The sequence below is a fragment of the Xiphophorus maculatus genome, chromosome 19, assembly GCF_002775205.1.
Source record: "Xiphophorus maculatus strain JP 163 A chromosome 19, X_maculatus-5.0-male, whole genome shotgun sequence".
Classification (NCBI taxonomy): domain Eukaryota; kingdom Metazoa; phylum Chordata; class Actinopteri; order Cyprinodontiformes; family Poeciliidae; genus Xiphophorus; species Xiphophorus maculatus.
This window is the reverse complement of record NC_036461.1, coordinates 19,923,388-19,950,716: the sequence shown is the minus strand read 5'-3', so window position 1 is coordinate 19,950,716 and position 27,329 is coordinate 19,923,388. Positions and strand designations below refer to the sequence as shown.

At 40.6% G+C, this 27,329-nt stretch overlaps 1 protein-coding gene across 2 annotated transcripts; it reads right to left on the bottom strand.

Moving 5' to 3' along the window:
* Positions 1 to 281: 281 nt before the first annotated feature.
* Positions 282 to 26,483, bottom strand: strn3 (striatin 3). Of its 2 annotated transcripts, none has more exons than XM_023352441.1 (16): positions 25,958 to 26,483; positions 14,636 to 14,739; positions 13,926 to 13,999; positions 13,770 to 13,848; positions 13,327 to 13,488; positions 13,076 to 13,214; positions 11,709 to 11,844; positions 10,410 to 10,549; positions 10,142 to 10,320; positions 9,731 to 9,778; positions 8,245 to 8,366; positions 7,192 to 7,359; positions 6,420 to 6,560; positions 6,236 to 6,343; positions 5,254 to 5,340; positions 282 to 1,776 (listed from the first exon to the last, which is right to left on the bottom strand). In XM_023352441.1, the coding sequence occupies exons 1-16, from the start codon at positions 26,213 to 26,215 to the stop codon at positions 1,703 to 1,705; spliced, it is 2,019 nt and encodes a 672-aa protein (XP_023208209.1). In that variant the 5' UTR covers positions 26,216 to 26,483; the 3' UTR covers positions 282 to 1,702. The 2 variants fall into 2 exon arrangements, with proteins under 2 accessions (XP_023208209.1, XP_005814312.1); XM_005814255.2 differs by lacking the exon at positions 282 to 1,776 and adding an exon at positions 3,527 to 4,801 and having other exon boundaries at positions 25,958 to 26,482.
* Positions 26,484 to 27,329: the final 846 nt, after the last annotated feature.

The following is a 27,329-nucleotide window of genomic DNA, read 5'->3' as shown; positions in this document are numbered from 1 at the left end:
CTGGAGCTTTTCTTAGCGTTCTGCTGGAGCGCAGTAATAGTCTCCACACAAGAAGTGAAGCAGCAAACTGTACAGGTACAACATTTATTACTCATAATAGACATTTTATATACATTAACAACTGCTGTATTCTGCTCTGTGGTACAGTTCTGAAAAACGGTTCAGTTTATAAAAAAAAAAAATCTAAACTGCATTTTTCTTGTTTTCATGGGAAGACTACAAAAAGTATTTTATTAACCATGCTTCAGACACACAGAGTTAAAAAGATGATCTTAGTCTTATTTAAAACAAAAGCATTTATTTGGACTTGTGATCAACCAGAAGCCACTCAGGTTAGGAACTCTTCAAACAAACAAAACGTCAAACTAAAACTGTGCATCAGAACAAAGCACAACAATGAAGTCACATTCTAAAAGGTGGCTACCAAAGACCACTTTTTCTAGGAGCTCCAATGGGCTGCTTTCTGCTAAAAACACACTCTAGATGTGTGTGTCTGTGTGTGCGAGGTCAGTAACATCTGCAGAAACACACACAGGAGCCAAACACTGACAGAGGTGACGTGAGGATGAGGAGTCGGTCGGCCCCGAAGAACAGCTGGGTTCAGGCTGAGCGGGTCACTAAACGTCTCGTCACTGGAAAACAACTTCAGTTGGATCAGCGACACCAGAAATAAAAACTCAGTGGTTCAGACCAGGGGCGTCCAAACCTTCTCTCAAACGTAATCACAGGCCAAGACATACAAAATAAATAAATACTACAATCCAACAAATAAAGTGGTCAGATTTTTTTTCCCCCCCAAGAAAAAAGATGTTCTTCACCATAGATCCAAAACTTAAAGGATTTACACGTTTGCTATATTATGACACCAGCGTTCCAATTCTTTGGGCTTTGGACAAATTTATCGAACAATTGATTCTCTGTAATGGGAACAGGATTTGTGTCCCTTTCAAAACACTTGTCAATATTTAACCAAGTTTCATAAATAAAGATGATTTGGGTTCAGCATGAAGTAAAAGTTTCTGGATAAATGTGGTTCTGCTTATTATACAAGCTTGGTTGTAAAAATGAATATTTTATTTTGCACTTTACATTTTCCATTGTAAGAAAATGATGTTTACAATTTTCTCCTGATTTAAAAACAAAACAAAAAGAAGCTGAGTCCACACAAAAATCAGTCCAAGGGCCACAAATGGCCCCCGGGCCACTCGTTGGACACCCCTGATTTAGACATTGAGTTTACAGTTTGGATCCATATTTCAGACATTTTTGATGTAAAAAGTCAGAAGAAATGTCATTTAAATAATCAGATCAGGTATTTTAGGTCAGGCTGATAGATTTTTGTACTGTTATTTTTCCAGCTTCAGAGGGAGAATCTGGATTTAGTGGCCAGTTTCTAAAGCTTTGACTTGACACTCATTTTATCTGATTTCCCTTTCTGAACTACAAGAACAGATTATTTCTGGCTCTGCTGCTGTAATCGGCCGGTAATTCTTCCCATCAGGACCAGAGGTGTCATAACACCGGTGTGAGAGCAGCTGCTGTCTAACAGTATAACATGGTGCTGACCTGTGTCTGTTCTTTACATACCTGATTTCAATAACATTTAGGTTCTTATTAAACCATCCATCCAGTGTGTTTCATCTGAACCGTTCTCCTTTCATCCGTGTGACTTCTGCTCTTTAATCTGTGGCAGTGAAGTTAGTCACCGAGCGACGGTTAATCTGTGAGCGCTGGCATGGCCGACAGGACAGCTCCTCCGCTCCAGTAACAATATTTCTATAAAAAGGATTATAAAAACTAGATTTTTTTTTGTCTCTTTCACACAAACAAAAATACTCAGCTTTAGACGCGGGGCTGCGCTCGGCGTTCCGAGCAGCTCCACCCTCGTCAGATTTTTCACCAACCATGATCGCTCGGCAGGTTTTTCCAACACACAAACTCACTCATGTTGGGTTTTTTTTCCATTTCTTAATTTAAATTTCTTCAAAACTGTACAACTGCTAAAACGTTTTCCTGGCGACATCAGCACATTTAAATATTTTTCTTTTTCTTTTTTTTTTTTTTTTAAAAAAGGAGAGAAACCAGAGATCAAACATCAGATGTTCACTTCAGTCCAGACTTTGTCTCCGTAGGTTTAAAGGAAAAATCCCCCGTTTGTCTGTCAGGTTCAGTGATTCTCAGGCTGAGCTTCAGAAAGTTAAAGGAAAAATAATTACCCAAATTTTTAGATATGAACATTAAACAAACTGGCTCTATTAGTTCAGATCATTTAGCACTTCTGCTTCTTTAGTGTCCTGATAGATGTTAGCACCCCCTGCTGGCTCCTTTACACACTGCTGATGCACTTTTAATGCTTACCACTGTGAAGGCAAATGTTATGTCACGGATTACAGACAAAAGACAAAAAAAAGGATTTTTAGTATTTTTTTCTCTCAAAAATAACTTCTTTAAACTGAACCTCCTGACCACTAGGGGCAGCAGCAACTCAACCTGTCAGTTCCAGCCTGAGCTTTCCTAGTGGCCTCATACAAACAGGAAGCAGCACATGAACTTAAAGTGTTTCATAAAGATGTCAATAACAGGTGAAGCAGAAAACAAACATCTGCTTTTTGAAGTGGGGTTATGTTGAGAGTAGTCAATATCTTCCCTGCAGTGGGGAACGTTCAATATCTCTCTTGTTCTGCAGTTTATGTTGCTTCATAAACTGCAGAATAAACAGTATAGAAATCCTGATGTAGAATCAAGACGTGTCTTTACTTTTCCTGTGATGCCGCCATCTTGTTCTTTATTTTTTAAATAGCCCGACTAGGGGCTGAAGGTAAATGATTTTGGTCAAAAATGTGTCAGCTGATTAGCTTAATCAAAAACTGTTAAGTGTTACATGATGTTAATTCATATTACTGAGTCTGCTGCAGCAGTGACTCAGTAACTGCTGCAGCAGTGACTCAGTAATACGAGTCACTGTCAGTCAGCTGACATTTCAGTGTTGGCTGACTGAATTCTGCAGCAGTGTGTCTGAAGATGAAGGATTTTGTTTTTACACACAGTTTGATTGGGATTAACATTTCACTTTGTTGAAAACCAGAATTAGATTTCTGGCTTGCCACTGATTAGAGCCTGTGAGCACAGTTATGTAAAGATCCAACCAGTCAGATGGACTGGTAGAATGGTTACTGGTTAGGAAATCCCCACTAGGGATGCACGATATATCGGTATCAGCCGATGTTAGCCACGTTTTATCATATCGGTATCTGTCCGATAAAACTGGACTGATTAATAGCCGATGTTTACTGCTGTCTAGTTGCTGTTTGTGTTTCAGGAGAACGCGGTTGGCCACATTCAGTCATGTGACAGTGAAGCAGTGCAGGACTGTGGGGACTTTAGTTACAGCAGTGTCACAGTGACTGTGTAGCTGCTTTTACACTGGATTGAAACATAGGAAATATATATATATATATATATATATATATATATATATATATATATATATATATATATATATATATATATATATATATATATATATATATATAAAAATATTGGTAAATATATTATTGGTCCCTACTCTCCACAGAAGCCCATTTCAAAACTTCAGATCCGTCTCCCCACACGATCCCTGCTGTCAGAGTTTTTGGTTCTTCAGGCTGAATGAAAAATCAGCAGAAGGTTCTCTAAGAGGACAGAACCGTTTAGGACGAAACACTGAGTTTCTACATACCAAGTTGTGAAAAACTGATCAAATCAGAAGTAACAGTTTAATTCTTGCTGCATCACTAAACCACATCTGTCCCTGGCGTTGGTCTGATCAGACACGTTTCCTCGTCATTTCTCTCTTCTCTAAGCAGACAGCTTGATGAGCCCTGACTTTATGTGAAGATGGATTCTTCAGTAAACGTAGCTGCACTGTAAAGCTGAATGAGTCTGGAAAGCAGTCAGAACTTCATCCTTCACTCAGAAATAACATGAAAGCCGTGATAAAGTTAATCATTTCAGACTTAATTCTTCCAAGTGAAACTTTGTCAGAAAACTTGAAGGACCAAAAAGGTCATTTTGACTGCAGACGTCTAGCTACTGTAACAGTAAAATGTAAAGAATTCATCCTTTGAACTTGATAACAGTAAAGATGATGAAAACACAAATCACTGTTAGACATTTTAACTAATTTACTGGCTGCCTTCCTGTGAGTGGATGGTTTAAAACTAAAAATCCCATGATGCAATGTTTGACCATGGCACAAATAAGGAGGTGACAGTGATGGAGACTGAGCCAAAGAGTTGATGGATGGACGGAATCTGGCAGCAGAGAGGAGCAGCTCCACTCATCAGCTGCATTTGGGGGGATTTTTCCTTTAACGTTCCTACGTCTGCATGTGGAGATTGCACTAGAGTTCAACATGACGAGGAGGCCGGGCCGGCCACGGTCAGCCTGCTGGACACCGCCTTAGAGAGGGAACTGACTGGCCAGGTCAGACGTGCTCCATTCAGTGGGCGAAGGCGGCGGCGCGGGGCGGCTGCGTGTGTGTGGGCGTCTCAGTCTGCTGCTGCTTTCAGATGGATGTGAACAGACCTGAATCCTGGCTACGTCTGACTCGGAGCCCGCGGCGCGGCGCGGCGCTGTGCTGCTCCTCTCCTCTATACGTAGACTCTGGCCAGGGCGTCGGCTCCGGCAGAGGCGATGTAGGCTTTGGACGGGTGAAAGGTCACGTCGTAGATGGCCTCTTCGCTCTTCTTACGGTGAGCCGTGATCTCCTGCACGCACGTTTTACTGTCCAGGTTCCAGAGCCGCAGGGAGCAGTCGTGACCTGAGGCAGAGAAGAGGAGACATGTTGGTCGACCGAACCGCCGCTTCACTCCGCATGGTTCCAGTTACTTCATGGTTCCGCATGGTTCCAGTTACTTCATGGTTCCGCATGGTTCCAGTTACTTCATGGTTCCGCATGGTTCCAGTTACTTCAGCTGAAGCTACGGACGCACCGATCCACTGACTTCACTACCGGTACCCCTAAGTTTAGTATCGGTCGATCCCGATCCAATACAGAAAAACTGCTGAATCAACTTAAAATGTTTCTTTTTTTTAAACAGACATTAATTTACACAATTACATGTTCATTTGTTAATTCTGCAGCAGTTCAGCACATTTAACACACCAACAGCTTCACAACCCTGCTAGGCCCAACCTTTTTAAAAAGACACTGTTATAAACAGTCTGACACCTGGAACTGCTCTGAGCTTTATGAGACGTTAGGAGACTTACTGCCAGAGATCAAGTAGATCCCGTTAGGATCCACGGCCAGACTGGTCACTGCGTCCAGATGGGCCACCATGGCGTGGATCATTTTACCTGCATGGAGGACAAACTCCTTCAGATGGGGCTGAAAATTCATCTATGCAACATTATAGCAATCCACCTCACAAGTTTTAGTAAAACCTATTTATTCTAGAGACACATTGATCACAATTTGAAAGTTCATTCCTTTCTGTAGTTTTTTTTTCTTAGCCTTCCTGCTACCAGCAGCTAGCCTGAGGGCTGGAGCAGATCACATCTCTTCAACATTTAATAATAATAATAAAAAAAAAACTATGAAAAACCGAGAGCGTCCTCTTTATGAGAGAATTATTAAACAACAGTGTCTTCTGTCAGAAGCCTCTTTAGATACAATGCGACACAGGCTGCTGCAGGACATCCTTCCTGCACACAAGAAGGATCTATAGTAGACATTACATGTTCTGTCTAGTTGGTATTAATTTCATTTTAAATTTGAAGTCCTGTTGAGTTCTTAAAATCTGTTATATTCTTTATATTAGGAGTAGGAATAATTATCTATATTAGTGACTGGTGTCACTGGTAATGATATCAGTCATTCTTGAACATTCTATATCAGTCAAACAAAACTGGGCTGATGTTTATTTCCATCTTGCTGCCATTTCTTTCTAATGGAGGAAGAGAAAGAGGCTGGTCATGTGACAGTGAGTCATGGTGCGTTTACAGACTGTGGAATTTTCAGGGTTTTTTTTAACAACAAATGGTGACATTCTGTTCCTCTCTCCTGCAGCTGTATACGTTCCACTTTATAAATTGACAAAAGACGAGAGCAATAATATTGTTAAAAGTCATAATAATAGAACAATCAGTATATTAAGAGACAATAATAAAAGAGATAAAAAATTATAATAAATCAATAAAATCCCCTCTGTTTGTGTTGCTCCAGGTGGAACCCGGCGGTCAGCAGACTGACCTGACTTGTTATCGAAGAACTTGATGTGGCGATCCTCGTGAGCTGTGATGGTGACGGGCAGCGTGGGGTGACTCACCACTTTATTGATGTGATTCAAACCCGGGACGGCTGAGCGGGGCGGGAGAGGAAAGGTCAGAGGTGACAGGTTATGGAGATGAATGTCAGTGACCAGAGTGAACCTTACTGCTGTCTCCTTGACCCTTCAGCACCAGCGCAGTCTGGGACGTTTCCAGGTCGTATATCGCCACGTCTCCGTTGTTAAAGGATGCCACCATGTGGGCGGGGTCACAACCGTTGAAGTCTACGGCTGTGGGGATTCCGTGCTCTGCAGAGAGGGAAGTTCTGCTCAGTTACTTCCTGCTCCGTTCTGCTGAACTCATAAATAATCTGGTATAATCTACAGATGTACCGATCCAATATCAATATCTGTATTGGTCCTGATCAAGAAAAAATTCTAGATCGGGTATTGTGGCAATGTTTCCAATCCATAAAGGCAGATCTACTCACTCAAATTCTATGCTTTGTGCTCTGAGTGATGTCATGATTTATTATTTATTTTACTTATATTTAGAATTCATAATTGCTCTTTCTGGTTTGTTTCAGTTTATTGTTACATGTATGGCCAAAATAGTCAACCTATTGTTTTTTATCAGTTTCAGTTTCTTTGTTACTTATTTCCCATTGGCTGTTCTATTCCTAACTGTACTGACTGAACAAATTAAAGTAGATTTGTCATGTTTGACCAGCTAGTGAAGCTGTTGGTGTATTTATCTGTTCTGGTGCAGAGTTAGCAAATTAATTTGTAATGCAGAACACATATGTCTGTGTTTAAAAAAAGAAACATTTAAAGTCAGTTGAGCTGTTTTTCTGTATCGGATCGGTATTGGCCGATACAAAATCTCAGATATCGGTATCAGAAGTGGATCGGTGCATCCTTAGTGTAATCTGCCTCTCACCATGGTTTGTGTTGAAAGTGCTGATGCACGGGTCTTTCTCCACAGTGTTCCACAGCTTGACGGTTCCGTCAGCGGAACAGGACAGGAGGCGGTTCTTGATGCCGCTGTAAGCCAATCCCCACACGGCGTCGGCGTGACCCAGCAGCGACCCCGCCAGGACGCTGCAATCTGCCAGCAGCACAACAGGAAACTATAGGAGGGATTTTTTTGCTTTGCTACAGCTTAACTTCTGATTTCACTGTAAGGCACCATCTGAACAGTTTCTTCATTGATTCCACTAAATAAAGAATAGAGTGGATCCAAGAACCAATGAATCAATGTGTCTGTAGAAAACAATGTAAAAAAGCTGCAGATTTAAATTGGGAGGCTTTTATAAACAGTTTTCTGATGACTTCACACAGAGCTGCAGATTGGTCCTGCTGAACCTTCATCAACCATTCATGTTGAATTCAGGCTGAAACGATTAAATGGATCAATTGTGATGAATTGATTATTGAAATAATCGTCAACTATTTTCGTAATCAGCTTTAGCTTTACCTGATTCAAATCCTGTAAAAATAAATATCCTACCTTTCGCTGTCCAATTAGTAATCAATCAATTAGCTGCTGATTCATCCTTTGATACAAATGATCAAGAGTTCACTAAAGGAATGCTGTTATTATATTTTAGCCAGTAAAATAATTCTTATTTAAAATAGGAGTTTAATTATGTATCACCACATTTTGATATAATTCTAATATTGTACAAAAGACTTAAGTGGCTAAATAAAAAAATCTCCAGAATGTAGCAACTTTTTTATCCGATTTTATCAGAATAATTGATCACCTGAAGTAATCGTTAGCTGGTTAGCTGTTGTGTTTAGTTCATCTAAAGACTCAGCTTGAAGAAGATCAAAACAATAAGAACTGCTTTCCAAGATGGCCGACTGTGCTGCTCAAAAATCAGACTTTTCACTCAACATTCTGCAGAAATCCACAAAGTTTCTGATTTAAATGTTAAAGACCAGAGAACAGGGAGCTGATCAGCAGTGATCCAGTGGATCACGTCAGTACCGTAGGTGTCATATGGGTCGACGTTAGAGCTGGGGATGTTCCACCACTGGATGGTGGAGTCGATGCCTCCACTGAAACACTGCTCACCGCTGGAGGTCATGGCCAAGGACAGAACCGGGCCGCTGGAAAGGAAAAGACGGAAATAAATTAAAATATTCTTTCAGGAAATAAACTCTCAATTAATAACAGTAAGTTATGGTGATCTTTCAACAACCAGGCTGGATTCTTTCATTAGGTTGAATCTCTTCAACAGATCTATGCTGTTATTTTGATGAAGTTCAAAACTTTAACCTATTGAAGGTTTGTTCTCTCACACTTTAAAAACTTTCTAATACAATTTTATTTTAAAAATAATCATAAACAGAACGTAAAATCGTTAGACAAATATCTGATTAAAAACAAACAATAAGATGGAAAAAAATTCACATAAACGCAATAAACATGATAGAACCTACAGTGAAAATACAGAACAAACTTTTATTAAAATCCCAGGTTTCTGTAATATACAAGAATATTTTTTTCACCTTTAAGTTGTTATAAGTTCCATATATATAAACTTAAGAAACAGCAGGAATATTTCCAAACAATGCCCGTGATCTACATGTGGCCGTCTGTTTCCAGAACTGTGCAGGGCTGAAAGAAAATCTCAGTATCTGGCCGAAACCATCCCGAATCTCAGAGAGCGACTTATGATCTGACAAAACAAATGTTTCCAAGACAAAATATTTAACATAGATGGACACCATCACTGACACAACACAGTTTCTTCAGTAAAAAAAACTGAGCATCATGCTCTGGGACTTGAAATAAGCAGAATTATTATTTGTTTATTTTAGGGTCAATACTAAAGGAGGAATAAAAAAAGTTCTCTGTGAACTTATTGCAGATATTCCTACTGAGATCTGACTGGATGGATGCTGACGACTGGACCTGGAATAAAGTCACAAACATGATGTTCTAGACTTCAGCTTTCTTTCTCCATCCTAACCCACACCTTGAAAACCAACTCCTTACGCTTCTCCAGACTGTGGATCAACTTTATTTTATTCAGCTGGAGCTTTTGAGTGAAGTGGAAGAATTTAGAAAGGCTGGCTTGTCAACACTTCAATGGTGTAGAAAATGAATAATTCTACCTTCAGACACTAAACACACCGTTTATGAGGACCAGGGTTCATAAAGCAGAGATTCTTCATCTAAGCCTCTGAAAACCCTTTCTGACAAAACGTGTGTGTGTGTGTGTGTGTGTGTGTGTACCAGATTTTTATATCTTTGTGGTTACCTATTTTTGTATACATTGTCCTTTTCAGCAGACATTTTCTGGGTCCCCATGAGGGGAATTGCTGTTTTCAGATTAAGGTTAGGTATGTGATGGTAAGGGTGAGGGTAAGGGTTAAGTTGTAGAAAATGAATGGAAGTCAAAGTAACGTCCCAACAAGTCACAAAAACACGACTGTGTGTGTGTCTGTATAGGAGTGAGGATACTTACATGTGACCCCTGAATGTGTAGATGGGCTCCACATCAAAAGAGGCACTTCTGAAACAGAGAGAAGATCCAGGTTGGTGTTCAGGTCATCATGGCTGCGGCTCTCCTTTTCTTAAATGAGCTTTTAAAGCTGCACTACTTTTATTTAAAAATATGGTTTTTACATGTTTGCTAAAACTGAAACTGAATAGAGACGCAGTTTGTTCACAAAGTGCTGGCTGCATCCAATATGAATGGAAAGTTAAAAGGAAAATGTCAAAATGATCAAAACATTATCACTGTGTGAGTTTAGATTAAATGACTGAAATGAATGAACTTTATGATTCTCCTGTACTAAGTTGTGTTAAAGAAAGAGTGTATTTGACGTAACTATGGACGACGGTAGGGCCGAAGTGTTGTGCTGAGTCAGCATACTTTTTGGCTGGGACGGTCTTGGTGAGGTTCCACAGCTTCAAGGTGTGGTCTTCAGACACGGTGACCAGGCAGGGCTCCACGGGGTGGAATGCCAGCGCCCGGACGCCATCGAAGTGGCTGCGCAATGTGTACTTAGGGTTCCACGTCTTCCTGAACGCAGACTCTTTACTGGACGACAGCTGGTGGGGACACACAGGGATGCAGAGGGATAGTGGGATTTTGTCCATTACGTTTTCTCTCCCAGCACAACTTGAACTATTTTTCTTACATCATAGCCAAAGTCCGTCTCGTCGTTGGTGACGGTGAGGTCTGCCAGGTCCCCCAAACCCAACACGCTTTCCAGCACGTCGTCCGGCCCTCCCAGCAGGAAGGACTTCCCCCCGCCGGAGGGGAACGGTAGCGGTTCCGCTGCAAAGAGAAAAACAATTCAACAAGAGTTGAAACTAAAGCCGCGTCCTTCTAGGATCACAGGAAGTGTCTGAAACATTCAGCATCTTCAGACGGATATGGATCAAATAAAACTTCTGCTGCAGATAAAAGGAACCCATTACAGAACTACATATTCATTACCAGGTTTAATGTGCAAAACAATGTTCAGCAGCAAATTGTATGTACCAACATTGGAAATGGACTAATGAGACACTTGAACTGCCTTCAAGGCTCATACATAAAGTACGGACGAAGACTAGTCCACTGAAAAAAAAGAATTCTGACTAATCTCGGAAGATTAAAGTCAGAATTCTTATTTTTCCAGTGACCCTAATCTTCTTCTATAATAAATTGACATAAATCATCATAAGCATATGAATACATATTTGTTTTCTATCAGATTCATTTGAACCAGGCAGTCAGGAAAGAGAGAGAGAAGTTTTCACGCCTCTCTAGATTCTGATATGATTTTCACGTCAAAATCACAAATTATGTTCATATTGTTGTTTATGCAGCAGCAAGTAGAGCATTGTTATGAAGTGGAAGGAAAACAATAAACTTTAATTTTTTTTTAAACTAAAAAAAATAAAACATGCACATATGTTTATCAGCCAAACTATAAAAGTAGTGCGACTTGTATTGTAGAAAAGCTGTCTGCGGCGGTCTGCTCTGTATGCTCCTTTGAGCTCCAGTCAAACAGATGAAATCTAGCATAGCTGTGGAGCTTTACTAATTAGCAGGAAGTCCTTCAGAGTCGAGTCTGACAACTCGGAGCCTCACGGTGCAAACTAAGCCGTTTCTGACAGATGAAATTAGACAATTTAAGCTTTTAGGCATCAATTGTGCAAAACTGCTACAGAGAAGCAGATTAACAGAGTGACTGTGACATGAAAGAATATCTAGTTTACAGGAATGAAGCTCATTGTGGAGGGGAAGACAGGTCTGACTTGACTGAGCAGAAACAAACAGCCCATCAGCTCTAGATAGCAGATCTAAGAGAAACTACAGGATCAGCCTTCAATCTCTGGAGCCAATAATACACGAAGGTCTGAAGAACAGTCTTTCTAGATTCTTTACAAGATTACTTGATTTGGGCATCTAAACTGTTAATCAGCTGAGAGTTTCCTACAGGTCTCACCCCACTCTGTCCCGTCTCCAGAGCTGCGAGCTTCTCCGGCTCCCTCTCCGTCCTCTGCTGTCACCAAGAAGTCAAACTCCTTCAGGGCTTCCTCTGTGTCTGCGTCGTCCTCTGATGCCAGGCCCTCGTTCCCTATCTGCACCATGCAAGGCAGAGAAAGAAAGGAAGGAGGCAGGGTCAGGAAAATACAATGGCCAGGGGAGATAGGAAAAAAAAACCCGAGTACATTTCTGCTAAAAATCTCTAAAATTGAGATTAATCTCAGAAATTTTCTAGAAAAAAACATAGAAGGCTGACATGCAAAACTCGCCGCAAGCTCCAAAACACAAAATCAATGGAAAAATGCTGCTGATAAAAATGTTGCAATCTCATAAAATAGAAGCAAAGAGCTATACTTAACACAACAAATACAATTAAAAATGTTGCAAACACAGAAAAAGGAAATACAAGATAAAAAAAAAAAAAAAAAAAAAAAACAGACAAATATGAAAGCTGTTTCACAACACAGAAATACTCCAGACCACCAGGGGGAGTCTTACAACGGCGCGTTAGGGCCATTGAAGATAGAGAAGAACGTGGTAGAATAAATTTATGCCTTAAAACTCAGAAATTGTCTAGAACAAGAAAACTTCTGAGTTTGTAGAGTCAAAAATTTGCTAGGAAAACTAAAATTTTAAGAGAATTCTCAGTTTCTAAAAAAAACGTTGAAATTTCTGACTTTCTGACTGAAAGTAAAAAATTGTAAACTTTTCAAACTTTGTTTTTTCTATAAAGTTTCTGAGATTAATCTCAAAACGTGAGTTTTTTGGTTTAAAGTGACTCTTCTTTCTTTTTCTTAATGACCTAATATGCCACTGCAGAGTCTGGAGTTGGTAAAGTTATCCCCATAAATATCCTAGATTAATATTGTAAAAAATATTATTGTTTCAAAGAGACATGAAGTTGTACTTGAAATGCCATATCATGACGTCCCTTATTTACCTTAAATATGTGTCTATGGTGTGGTCCGAAAAGATTATTTGTTCGACTCCCTGTAGTGGTGTGGAGCTTTGCAGTGGAATTTGCAGCATTTCATACTAGAAATTGTTTTTACTATGTGCAGCGTTTTCCTCCTTGCTCTTTTTTCCTGTGGTTGCAGCATTTTGTTTATGGTGGCAGCATTTTTCATTTGCATTTGTTTTGATGATTGTAGATTTTTGCTTTTATTTTCTGTGATTACAGTGTTTTTCTTTGCATTTGTTTTTTCTGTCAGTGTGTTTAGACGCTGGTGCGTTGCAGCTGGTATCGCTGTCGACCATCATAGGAACCACATCCAGGAGAAATGATTTGTCATAAAAACCCAACAGGAGGAAGTTCAGCTGCCTTACGTTAGGCTTGTGTTTCTTAGGTCTGTGTTGTTTGTCAGAGCTGATGTCATCCATCAGGTCTCCTTCCTCGTCCTCCTCCTCATCGCTGTCCTCTGCGTTTTCCAGGAAGTTGAACGTCTCCAGATTGTCATTTGGAATCCTGCACAGAGCAAACACTTTAACCCCTCATGCTCTGTGTACCAGGTAACGGTTAGGTGAGGTGAGGATGGATGGTTGGTGCCATCCATCCTGGTTGAGATGTGTGTGTGTACCTCTTGGGATCTTTGCAGCGCTCCGTTCCATTGATCAGGTGCTGCAAGTTCTTATTCTCCATCGATCCGTTCTGCTCAGAACCCGACAGGCCGAGCAGAGAGCGAACCCTCTGAGTGCGAACATCCAAAATGGTGTCTGTGTATCCCACTTCTTGAAGGTACCTGAATGCAACACATGACATCCCAGTGGATACTGAGCTGAACTAGGGTCGCAACTAATGACTAATTTAGTAATCAATGATTCTGGTGATTAATCGGATAAAAAACTGGCACATTCTACACATTTTTAATTTAGGAACTAAAGCACTTCCTACACAATATCGGAAATACAAAAGGCAAATTCAAATTCAGTTCATTGACTCATTGTGGTGAGAATGTTGTCATATAGTTTCTCTACAAATCCCCTTATGGTCTTTGGTTCTTCATTGAAGGACGGGTCTTACTGTCTGAGGAGCTGCCGGCCTTGTTTCCACATTAGCTGACTGTTGGCAGGGACAGCAGAGACCTCCGACTCTTTGGTGTCTTCAAGGAGAGAAGAGAGACAAGCTGAGCCTTCCCATCAGGTTCACAGCTGGAGCTGATCTTCCTGCAACACCTACCTGACTCAAAGATTGGCATCTTCATGTCTCCTTGGTTTAACTCTGTTCCATATTTTAACTTGTGGTATTTTGCTCTGAGAAGGAGAAACAAAGAATTATGACATGTTAGTGTCACACACAACGATTACAGATAATAATTCTACATAGATATAGATATACTCCCATATTTTCATCAAACACATTTTGACATCACATAACCTGAGGAAATATAACATAATAATGTCAGATTATCATTTCATTTGTGAGTAAAAAGCTGCCCGAAGCAGCCTGGCCCTGTGAGGAAGAGCTAACATCACTGATTCATCAGGATCTAATCACAGAACCAACGGTTTCTCTACAAATAGAGTGACACCACCAGGAAGGCTGAGTGATCTGAAGCAGTTTCTCTCACTGCGGAGCAAAGTGACAGTGGCTGATCTTCAGACATTTGTGGATGAAGATAAGATCGATGGATAACTACAGTTTCTTATGCCAGTATCGGTCAATCCCCCAAAATGAAGGAAATCAGGGTTGACTGATCGGTAGGCACAGAGGCTGACATTAATGTAATTATTCTACACGGATTCAGAAACGAATTCAGTTGCTGTCTGTCGAAGCCAATCAGTGAAGAAAGAATCAAAAACATACTAAATCTTAGAGGCGATATGAGTAATAAATAGTAAGACTAGCATCGGGGAAAAGTAAACAGAACATTAAGACCCGTTTCTTACCTTTCCTGCTTTAAAGCGTATTCTAACATTTTGATTCTCCTAACCAGGTCGTTCTTCAGGTTCTCCTGGCCCTTCCTCTCCCCCTGCAGGAACGCTATCCTGGCCTGGAGAGAAACACACACACAACACAAACACAGAGTTCAAAACACTCTGTCCACACACATCCACGAACACAGATAGACACACACCCCACAGCTAAGCTAAAACTAGCCACAGCCCAGGCAGATGTAGGTTTCTAAATATTTTCGTCTAACCAAGAAATGGAGTAACCCAATAGGAAATGAGAGTGAGATGCCTATGGAGTGCCAAAAGGTACAAAACTAAATAAATAAATACATATTAAATCACAAATTAAATGAATCATGAAATAAATAAATGTTTAATTAAATGTTTAAATGATTTATTTATTTACTAGACAAGTTGTAAGTCATTAATTATACAAATGCAACTTTATAACAGCCAAGGCAGATAAATCAATGTGTACTTAATTATTTAATGGTTATTGCTCCTTAAGCATCACCATGAAATAAATTAGTCAAATAAAGAGTTAATTCAGAAATGAGAGGGCGGGGCTAATAATGACCTATTGAACTCCGCTAGTTTAGCCTGATTCTTTGAAAAGTTAAACCAAGGCTATTATTAATACTCCAGCTCTAGAAATATGACATTTAGTTGCTTCAAACCTGCACTAGATTATTCGACAGAAATAGCAAAATATTTGCAACCTAGTTTGTGATTTGTGAAACATTTATTTGATTTGTGACAGTTCTACAAAATAGATTTAAAAGAATCAGGCTAAACTAGATGAGTTCAACAGATCAGTGTGAGCTCCGCCCCTCAGCTCTGACAGATGAGTCCGGCGGATAAAAATATAGCATTGTGGGGCGTGCTGTGGTGGCGCAGGGGGTTAGCACGCCCCACGTTTGGAGGCCTTAGTCCTCGACGCGGACGTCGCGGGTTCGACTCCCGGTCCCGACGACCTTTGCCGCATGTCTTCCCCCCTCTCCTCACCCTCCTTCCTGTCTGCCTACTGTCGCAAAAATATGAGCCACTGGCGCCGCAAAAACTCTTCGCAGAAAAAAATGGAAAAAAAAATATATAGCATTGTGCAAAAATGTATTGCAGGAACAAGAAGCATGAAATAATCTGCATTAAATTAATTATCTGCACCGGCTTTTATAATTTAGCATTTTAATGTCTAATATCTAATAAAATGTCTATCAACTAACTTCGTTCAGGGTACATTTAATTAATGATTAACAATTTATATATTTAATTTTGGTCCTTTTGGCCCTCCATAGCTGCAGGAGCCTTCAGCTAGTTCAAGGAGCTGCTGGAAGCTTGGAAAGCAGGATGCTAATGTAACTATTTGTTGGAACCACATAATGGCAGAATGGAGAGGCTGAGTGACCAGTAGTTGTTGAGGGATGTGATGTCATCACCCTATTCCTTAAACACAAGCAGCTCAAACAGCTGATGGTACACAGTGTGAGAGAGAGCAGCTGTCTTTAGCTTCGCACCTTTAGTCGTCTGTGTGTTCTGAAGAGAATGTTAACATTTAATCCAGATGTCTAGAAGGTTCCAAACCTTTTCCACATCCAGCATGTTTTATGATAAAACAGAACAATGTGTTCAGCTTCCTGTCATTTGCTCCAATTTCACACCCTGTTTAACAGAGCAGCTGAGACCACTGCCATAGAGCAGTGATCATGTTGATGTTCTTCTTAGGCCTTAAAATTAGCCATCATTTGATGCAGGTGTGTTAAACCAGGAAGAGCTAAAACATGCAGGACACCGGCCCTCAAGGACCCACTGCCATAGAGGGATCCACTGACATCGGTAACAGTTGATATTTAATTTTGACAGTGATGCAGTAAAGCATTGTGGGAAGTCTAACTGAAGCAGAGGTGAAACCATTGGTGTAGTCGTTTTTTTTAAAAGCATAATAAAATATAAATAATCTCAGTAAATATCGGTTATCGACCATAACAGCAATATTAATATCAGATAACATCTGCTCAAATGTTCATGTTACAGAGACAGTTATGTTTCTAACAGGATATTTTGCTTCTTTTTACTTGTCTACCTATCTTGAGTGTGTTACTGGAATTAACATCATGTTAAAGAAAAATCTGACATTTTATATTAAAAAGAAACCATCAATGAATCAACGTGGACAAACTGAAGTAAAGTAGTAGATGCACGAATCTTTCAGCACAAGTTGGGACTTGATTTGAAGGAAATCTGGATTCAATGCGTTTACCCAGTTTGCTTTTCAACAGAAATCTGCAACTGAACACACAAACTTCATCCACTCCAATTAACTCTAGAGTTTCTCTTGTTGATTCAAGGGAGAGAGAAACATTTCCACAGGAATATTGACAAAAAACAACTTGAGGCTCCAGCTTGTTGTCTCAATAAGAGCATGGATCCTGAAACCGGACCCCTGCACAGAATTCTGGGAAGAACATGGCAGCTGTTTGCTTTTGAAGAAGAAGAAGCTGATATAGCACTGATACTGAAATGAATAATTCACAAAGATGTCATTTTGCTGTTGCCCTGCAAAGGTGAGCTAGCATTACCACAGTGGATGAAAGAGCAAGTTAATCTGCGTGTGTGTATAGGTGTGTGCAGTGATGGGGACCACTGTGTGATGACAGCACAATGTAATAATGACTTGGAGCCTCATATTTCTGCTCACACTATGCAGTCATGCCAGCTGCTCCAGTGCAGCACTCTGTAGAAGTTAGTTCAACATTTTCCACCACTGAATAAACACAGTACCTCAGTTTCCATTCTGGTCCATTTTTCAGCCCTGGGTCAGGTTTCACTTCTGGGTCTAGCTCAGCTTTAAGGGAATGACGCTGTGCCGCTCTCTGGCACCCTCCAAGATTAAAACCTGACCAGTGCCCTGTGTTTAGACGGGTGAAGCACCCTCACAGCACAACCATGACAAAGTAGTCTGTACATGTAGTGAGCCATCTGTCCCAGATTTACCAGGCTGACAAATCAGAGCAGGCTATGTAAGGACATGAGTCATCAGGGCCATTTCTCTGAACAACGCCATCATGAAAACACTCAAATACACACTTCAGTCCTTTCACAAGCTTTCAAGACTGAGGCAACGTCTGCTGGGCTCGATGTGAAACCACAGAGGTGGAGCAGGACGAGCGGAGGATTACTGACCAGCGTCTGGTCTCTGAGTGAAGATGCCACACAGCTACGGTGGCCCATAGGGGAAGAGTAGGGGCCAAAGAGGTTAGGCCACAGGTTAGGATCACACTAACCTGTGGGATGTCGTAGGTTTATCAAAATAATCAATATCACAATACAATCAATTTAAATATATATACATATATTCAAAGTTAATCATTTGCTCAAAGTTGATATAGGTAAGGTTCCTTGTACAGCACATTTCAGCTGTAAGGTAATTGTAGCTGCTTTACATGATAGAGAAACACTACATTTTGTCAAATGTCATCAAAATTCATCATCATAAAATGTTGGAATAAAGATTCAAATGAATCCATGTTCCAGTTATATTAGTCAAAATGTAGTTCTAAATAAATGGATTTTAGTCCAGATTTAAAGAAACTCAGTGTTTTGGCTGTTTTTCAGTTTTCTGGAAGTTAATTCCAGATTTGTGGTGCATAGAAGCTGAATGCTGCTTCTCCACGATTGGCTCTGGATGCAGAGCAGAAACAGAACCAAAATACCTGAGAGGTTCTGGAAGGTTGATACAACAGCAGCAGATATTTAATGTATTGTGCTGCTAAACTGTTCAGTGATTTATAAACTCACATCAGTATTTTAAGGTCTATTCTTTTAGTGGAAGGACTTTAGAACTGGGTGACGTTCTCCATCTTCCTGGTTTCAGTCAGAACACCAGCAGCAGTGTTCTGGATCAGCTGCAGCTGGAGGATAGATTTGTTAATGTGGTTAATGTGTGAAGATACTGTTGCAGTAATCAATGTGACTAAAGACAAACACATGGATGAGTTTCTCTAGATCTGGCTGAGACATTAGTCCTTTAATACTGGAAATGTTCGTCAGGTGGTAGAAGGCCGACTCTGTAACTGTCTTTATGTGACTGAATGTTCATCTTGTCTACTGATTTGCAAAAAATGGATGCGACATTTATACATTCTATATTTTCTCAAAATAAGGGCTAAATTCCCCTCATACTTTTTGGGTTTGTCCTAGTTACGGAAGTTAAACTATCGACATATTGATGTTTCAAAAACTGCTGCAGCAATATGAAATATGGTATTGAGTATTTTTCAACTTACTGAGTTTGAAATTTATGTATGTATGTCACCAAATGCTGGTTTTGATCATAACAGTGGTCTGCGGATCATTTATGGACATAGGAATATGCAGCTTATGTCCATAGTTTGAGGATGGAATACAATCATATTCAATAAATTGGAATATGCATTCTGATAAGGCTGATTTGTCTGCTTAAATATTCCTTTAGAAAATGACCTTTAAGAAGGTTTCAAACATACTTTTCAAAAACCCCTTTCAAGGCAAAGGTGTTTTGCAAGGTGTGACAAAAACTGTTCAGTTTTAATACAATGAAAAGTGGTTTGAATAACAATAAGTATATATTTTTAAATTAAACTTATCTTCCGATTTCCTTCTAATTTCATAGTAAACAAACACAAACACTCAGGAACTTTTACGCTACAGACGACTTGGGTATGCCCTTTCATTAAACGATCCTCACCTCATAACGCCAAATACAGCCAGCCTTCTAAAAGACAGAGTGTCCATATCATGTTACTGCTGCTGGGAATAGACCAAAGATAAATTTATACACCTAGAAAATAACAATCTCCCCTCCAAAATATTTAAGACACTGTTTCTTGAAATAAGGCAAGTTTTCAGATCTCACAATCATTTACAGATCCCTTTTCTACAAACCCAGACTACTTTGTTTGCTGGGCAAACAAAACAAGAGCTAAATTAAATTAGAATTTTTCTTTTAAGTAAAAAATATTTCTGCAACCTGCAAGTTGGTAGAAACTTTGGACACTGTTAATGAAGGCAGACATGAATGTATTCCTATGCGAGAGCATTTATGCATAAAACATGGCAAACGTCTGACCAATTGCACAACTCTTCACACAGAACTCTTTTTGAAATAGTTTGACCTGATCTGGTGTTGAGAAGTGGGGGTGGATGCCTCTCTGAGAACAAGATGACGCAATTTTCGTCAGGCGTCTATGTCAAAGAGAGCCGACAGGAGCACCACAGGGCACTGTACTCTCACCATTTCCTTTTCACTCTGTACACTTCGGACTTCCACCACAAGTCTGACTCCTGTCATCTACAGAAATACTCAGACAAGTCTGCAGTTGTTGGGTGAATCAGAGACGGACAAGAGTCTGAGTACAGAGAGCTGGTGGACCACTTTGTACTATGGTTTGGATAAAATCATCTCATCTTGAATGTGAACAAAAAAAACAACATAATTGTAGATTCCCAAAAGTCAAACATATTTGCATTACGGGAAAAGAAGTGAAGGTGGTTGAGCTGTAAAAATACCCCAGTGTTCATCTGGACAGACTGAACAGGTATTTGCCAACTCAACAGTGAAGCGTCTATAAGAAAGGGCAGAGCAGACTGGACTTCTTGTGGAAACTAAGATCCTTCAAGGTTTGCATCTAGAAGTCTGTTGTTGAGTGTCATCTCTTCAGACATCATCTGCTGGGGCAGCACAGGGTTTCCCCTTGAAAATCTGCTACTCTGAGTGGTAGGGGTACAAGGGCAGTCCATCAGCGGCCCACCATGTTTTGTCTTAAAAATGTTAAAAGTTACAAAAATTCGGAGGTACATGATCAGGCATCATAATTTGGGAATAACAGCCTGAGACACCAACTGGCAGGTACAGCGACGACACAATTGGAGCGCATCCTCACAGCCAGTCAACTATAAACCTGGCTTAATCCGTCTTTACTGTCACCGTTATTGGTGCATCAATAACCATATTTAAAATAAACAAGTGACACTTAGCCTGGTGTGGGGCAAGTAAAGCCTGGTGCCCCGCCAGGCTCATAATACACAGGGGGAAACCCCGCAGCAGCCTCAGAGCCAGGGACATAAAAAAACTCAATAGCCTGATAAAGAAGGCTGGTTCTGGTCTGGTTCTGGTTTAGCTCTGATTCTGGCCTGGTTCTGGACTGTGTAAACTCTGGAGATGATAATGCGAAAAAGGATTCTTCTTCTGAAATTATGGACAATCCTGAGCGTCCTCTTCATGAGTCTGACAGCAGAGTGCCTGTTCAAGGCTTCTTCAGACCTGCTTGAATTGATATTACAGCAACATTTCATTTCCCATTTGGGATTAAGGAGTACCTTTAATTTGTGTTAAAATAGAAATGGTGTATTAGAATGTTTTCAGATAACATTTATACAAAATTATATGTGGGAATTGAGTGTTTCTATAATTAGTTATTCCAATAATTCATATGAATACTTAACTACTATGAAAGAAACTGTTTGTTGTTTGTTTTTCTCCCCTCCAGAGGGTCTTTTGTGGACTCTAGTGTCCCTTGTATGAAAGTAGGCTGACAGGAAAGGGGAAAAACATGCAGCAAATGTTGTCAGGCCCGGGAATCGATCCCGCGACGGCCGAGTCAAGGACTCAAGGCCTCCAAACGTGGGTCGCACTAACCACTACGCCACCACAGCACGCCCAAAGAAACTGGTTTTAATGTGGTGTAAAACTGGACTGTTAAAGGGTATGAAATGATTCTTCATTTTTCACTGAAAGTTAAATCTTTGAACCCTTTTGAAAGGTAAGTTTTAATTCTGTTAAATGAGTGAATCAATTAATTTATTGTCACTTTACTCATGTACAGTGAGATTAAAGTGTGACATGGTGAAATCTGGTTTTGTCCTAGAGGTTATATTTAAATCAATGTTGCTGAGATTACTCATAAACTTTAACCCTAGAGATGACAGAGGGATACCTTCTTTTCCCATGACTGAACGCATAAGTTAGTTTGTAAGTTGTGTGTATTGCAGTTATTTGGGGCTGGTCTACTTTTAGCTTTCAGCTGGGATCAGGCTGTCAGCACAGGGCCCAGTAGGCCAAGCTGTTTAATTACAGCCTCCTTTCACACAGACCCTGCCCCTTCTCCCAAAACATGGAGACACTAATGGCTCTTTTCCACTAGCAGCTCCTCAGCATGGCTCTATGCGGTTGTGAGGGTTTTCCACTAGTGACGGTTGGTGGTACAGTGGATCCTATTCACAGTTAAATATTTGCAGATTTTTTTGTGGAGCGCAACTACAATTTATTCACTGATATTTTTGTAACTAAAATATTCATAAGAAAATGCAGCTTGAGAAGCTGAAATACTCTTGGCTGGATGCTACTTGACACATTAACTGGAGCCTGCAAAGCAACCTGCTCACTGCAGGAGCACCAAGCGTTCCTCAGTCACATCCATGGACTTCCAGAATTGTGGAACTGAGACCCCATTTATGAGGCAAGAGCACAAGATCAGAGACGCCACAGATTCATCTGTGGAATAAAGTAAACAACGTTTTGTTGTCACAAATGTCAGATGGACGTATGTCTGCAACAAAACATTCACGTTTGGATATGACAAACTTTATTTAAGTGATTCCCAATTTAATTAAGCCCTAGAAATGACAGAAAATGCCATAAATCCTGATGAAAGTTCCCACTTTGAAATATTTCCAAAATTCATCAAATTGACTTCCAAATAAAGGTTTCTGGAAAAGTTCTGCCCCTTCGCAAGCCGACCTGATGCACACATTTCCTGTTGAATGAGGTTCTTTGCTTTTCTCCAGTGGTCATCTTCATTAACGATGTAAATGGAAGCGATGTGAGCTCCTGCTATGAAACATTAGATGCTGCTTTAAAAATACTCTCAATTTGCCAGAAGTCTCCCAGCCATTATATCCAGCTGTTCCAATCATATCTATGGCCACATTTTCTTGCAGCAGTCTGCTCGGCATACAAACTGGAAGCTGCCGTGAAAGGAAGTCACATGTGCAACAAGTCCAGCCATTACATTTCCTCACACCTAAAATTCTCCACAGTCAGCTGTTAGTGGTATTAAAACACAGAAGGAGTGAGTGGGAACAACAACTCAGCCATCAGGTGGTGGGCCATGGATGAGGCACACAATCCTCTGGAACCAAAGTCCAAAATCTCCACAACAGCTGAAACACTGAGTTCCTTTAAATCAAGGCTAAAAGCCCATCTGCTTAGAGGTGCCTTTAATTAGAAGAAAACGGAACATTAATCAACATAGTTGACTAAATGTCATGTTTATTGCTCATTTTATAATGAGCAATAAACTCATTAGTGACTGTATGGTGTTTTAGGATGTAAAGAATTTTGCACTGCCTCGTCGCTCAAATGTTCTGTAAAAATAAACTGGAAACTTTCTGTACAGGCAGACGCTGGAAATCTACACTTGATGTGGCCTTCAGATTATCTCCAGAAGAGTGTATGGAGAGATTCATGACCCAACAGCTCAATCCAAGGATTACATCACCAAGTGCAATGCAGAACATCTGATGCAGCGGTCCGCCCCATATCACCATGTCAGTGACAAATCACGGATCTCTGTCTGCCAATCCAAGGAGCTGGTCTGGGTTTGGCAGGAGAACAGGACTTGCCTGACTGCAAGTAAAGTTTGGTTCAGAGTGGATGTTAAAGCGGCGGTATGTAACTTGTACAATTTTTTTTTATTATTATTTAGATAATTGAAACTGTAACTATGTCGTGACAGTATGGTACGAGACACATTCTGTGAATTGTTTTTTTTTTAATGGCACCCCTCCACCTTCTCAGCGCTAACTAAAAACAACCAATCAGAGGCAGGAGGAGGGCCATAGCGCTGCCAAACACTCTTGGTGTGGCGCTGCCCATTCCCCTGTCCCCACCTCCCTCTCTGCAGTGGTGCAACTTCTTCCTGATAGCAAAGTAGTTAGCATGGCCACCAATGACGGCAGATAAACAGTTTTCCTGTAACAGTAAGTTCTTGCTCCACCATTTGCACATTTGGCAGTAAGTACATGAGATTGATTGACAGTGCCAAGACCCTCCTCCTGGCTCTGATTGGTTGCTTTTGGTTGGAGCGGTGCATTTCTTCAGACGGCAATAGTAGCTCAGAGAGGAGGTGGAGATCGATCTTTTATCAGATTATCTGACTCATAACATACTATCTTAACATGGTGACAGTTTCAACAAATATGTAAAAAAAACAAAAACTTTTTGTTTTAACAAAAGATACATACTGCAGTTTTAAATCTGATTTTAACTTTTTGCTCTCAGCCCTTTAATTCCTTTTTATTGTTCAGCAGAGGAGCTTCCAACGTCGGGCAGCAGTTGTGGTTTGAAACGTTCCTGTTCCAACTAGTGATTGCGCCAAGTAGCCAACTGATGGATTCTTTGCTCTAAGTGACTTTTTACGCGTCACCTCGACTAATCACAATAATGTGATAAAACTGATTTTTCCAAGGAGATGAAAGAAGAAAAACTAAGTCAGAATTTGTCAGATGGTTTGAATATAAAATATAAAGTCATTTGTCAAAGGTGTTCTGCAAACTCTGGCAAATGCTACCGGAGCAACGTGTGGCCTTTTTCATCCATCCAGCTGATCAGCTGGATGGATGGAGAAGACTGGTTGTTCTATACAAGACCTGAACTCAACCCAACTGAACAGCATTGGGAATAAAGGAGATTAAGAGCCAGGCCTTTTCGCCTTACATCAGTATCTGATCTCAAAAAAGGGATATGAATGAATACATTTTTTTTATAAATTTAAAAAACACTCATGGAACGCCTTCCATGAAGAGTGTGAAAGAAATGTTTCTTTCAGAAGGATTGATAATGTCAGTAGCAGCACAGATGCTCTCTACTCTCAGGCAATTTAATCTCAAAACTATCACAGCGTGGAAGTGTGATTTTCAACTGCTTCCATTCACCACCGCTTTATTTTACACCACAAAGTGCAGCCTGGCTGTGATAGGAATGATCACAGAGATCTGGGGAAAAAACTGACATCAAAGTGATAAAGGAGATCCCTGAAATGTGAGACACAAAAAACAGACTTCTAATATCCCTCCGATATTAATGTTAATATTATGAAATGCTGCAAGGTGAAACCATAAAGCTTTCAGAGTTAGGCTGCGGCTGTCACCACTCAGCTCAGATGAAACATAAACAAGATGGAGTATAATTTGACTGAAATCTTTCTAACCGGCTACTGAATGATAACGGACACTTTGTTATGTGGAGACATAACAGTTGAATTACACTACACTGATTTATGTAGAAAAAGACCTAAACTTTTATTACAATAATTTGGGGGATTGTTACGATGATAAAAGTGTCATAATTTTGTTGGCTGATGAGGCCGTTCCTGCAGACGGCCTCATAAAAAACACAAACACAGCTCTAACAAGAAAATCCTTTTCAAATCAGCTACTTCACTACAACAGCAACATGAAGCAGCGTAGCTGCGATAACTGCATCCAATAATTCAATCATTTGAATTTCTTTCTTAGACTGCAACCCACTTCCTCCATTCTTCTTCTTATTATTATCATCGTCACAGTTCTGATTACAGACGCTATGATTTAACAACTGAATCATAAATGTTGCAGTTATTGATGCTCTCATGGAGTCAACAGAAGACAGACATATTCAAATAAAGGGAACCCTGAATGATCCCTCTCATAAGACTGTGTTTAGAGGTTTAAGTCATCCTCTATCAGTTCATTGTTGTCAGAATGAATCTCTCTTATGACCATTTTCCCCTGTAGCAGTAAGATGACTGCCTCTCCTTACCGTTTAGTCCTGGTAGCAGGTCCTTGATCTGATTACTCTAATAATCCCTGTAGCTATGAAGTGAAAACTTTCTGTCCCCTGTCAGCCCTAGAGATGTTTCAACATGACCACCACCGCCAGCTGTTCTGACCGACCAGATGAGCTGGGACCAGTATCAGGCCTCGTTCACCAGATTCAACCGTCAGCTTGTCTCAGCTCAACTAAAGAACAGACAGGCAGCTTCACCGGGACAATAACACTTCACTGAGGCGATGCTACAATTAGCTAGACTGATCCATGGTGGGGATGTGTTGCTAATTCTTAGCTCCAGTCAATCTGCTGGTATTTTTTCTAGTTTGCCAGCCGACTTTCACACCTCCATGACGGGCTGAGCGCTTCTTAAACGTCCCCTCCTATCACCACCTCACCACAGGGTGAAAGAGGGACCACTCGGAGCTGAGCGGATAGCCTGAGTTTAGCCTGGAAGGAGCTACGACGCTAACCTGGAGTTCGGCCCTCTCCACTTCCCAGTGTGCCCTCTCGATCTCGAACCGGGCCCACTCGTGTTGGATGTAGTGCAAGATCCCGGGAATAGTGTACTGCTGATGTGGCCGGGGCAAGTCTTCGTTCTGCTGCGGGACCATGACTGCTCCGATGGGGGGACCGCCGCTGCTGCTGCCCTGCTGGTGCTGCTGCGGTGAAGGCGGCTGTCGCGGGGCGGCCGCTCCTCCTCCTGCACCTCCTCCAGGGTGTTCGTCCATGTTTTAATGTTTTTGTTTGGAAGTAGGGTTTGTAAATTTGCTCAGGTTGAACGAAGAGTCCGCCGGGGACCTTCCGTGTGACTGCTGCGGTGTCACCGCGGCGGTGCGTGAGGCTGGCTGCCCCTCAGCGTTTCGGGGAGTCCGGCTTAATGGAAATGCTGTGTTTACGTGTAGCTCTAACCGGCCGCCATCTCTGTTCTCTGGAAGAACCTAGCGCGCTGCATGACGGTACATCCACCGGGATTCTCGTCTTCGTCTTTGACATTTTTCCTGGCTTTGGGCAACCAGCGAATAGGTCCCACACTGCCCCCAGCTGGTATGGAATGCACACCTGAACATGCCTCAATAAGTTAAGAAACATCTTCATTTCTGTGAGCATATTAATTTTGGTTTTCCTCGAATGAATGCTAAAGACTGGCAGTTGATCTAACTTAATATAAATATACAATATACAAATATAAATTTCACCACCTTCATCTTTTTCCCAATTTTGATTATGGAAATATTTAGTACAGAAGTAGTTATCCACTATTTCGCACAATAGTGAATAAATACATACGTGTATCCAAAAATGCTGTAAATACATATGAACGCTGTAATAAAAATATTTATTTCATGTAAAGTCCGCTTTTCTGTATCAAATGTACATATTCCATGAATCCCAATAGGAAATTAAATGTTGATATTCATATTTTCCAGATTTTTTCAAAGTTTTTGTAGAGGCAGGAAGGATCTTCCATAGCTGTCTGTGCTACAGTGAAGCTGAAGAAGCCTCTGACTGAAGACACTGTTGTTGTCTGATGAAGAGGATCCTCAAGGTGTTTCTTAATATTCCTTATTTAAGGAAGAATCCTTCTTTGCACCATCATCTGCAGAGGTCCCACAGAACAGAATCAGAACACAACATACCTTCTTTATCAGGTTACTTATAATTGCAATTTTTTTGCCCAGGTCCCTCTTGAAAATGAGATTTAGATCTCAACGGGGTTTTACCTGGTTAAATAAAGGAATATATACTTAGTTTTTTCAAGTTCCTAGATCTGATGTTGTTATAGCAACAGATGGCAGCAGAAGATTACACTTCAACAACATAACACACAACCAGTGCCTTCAG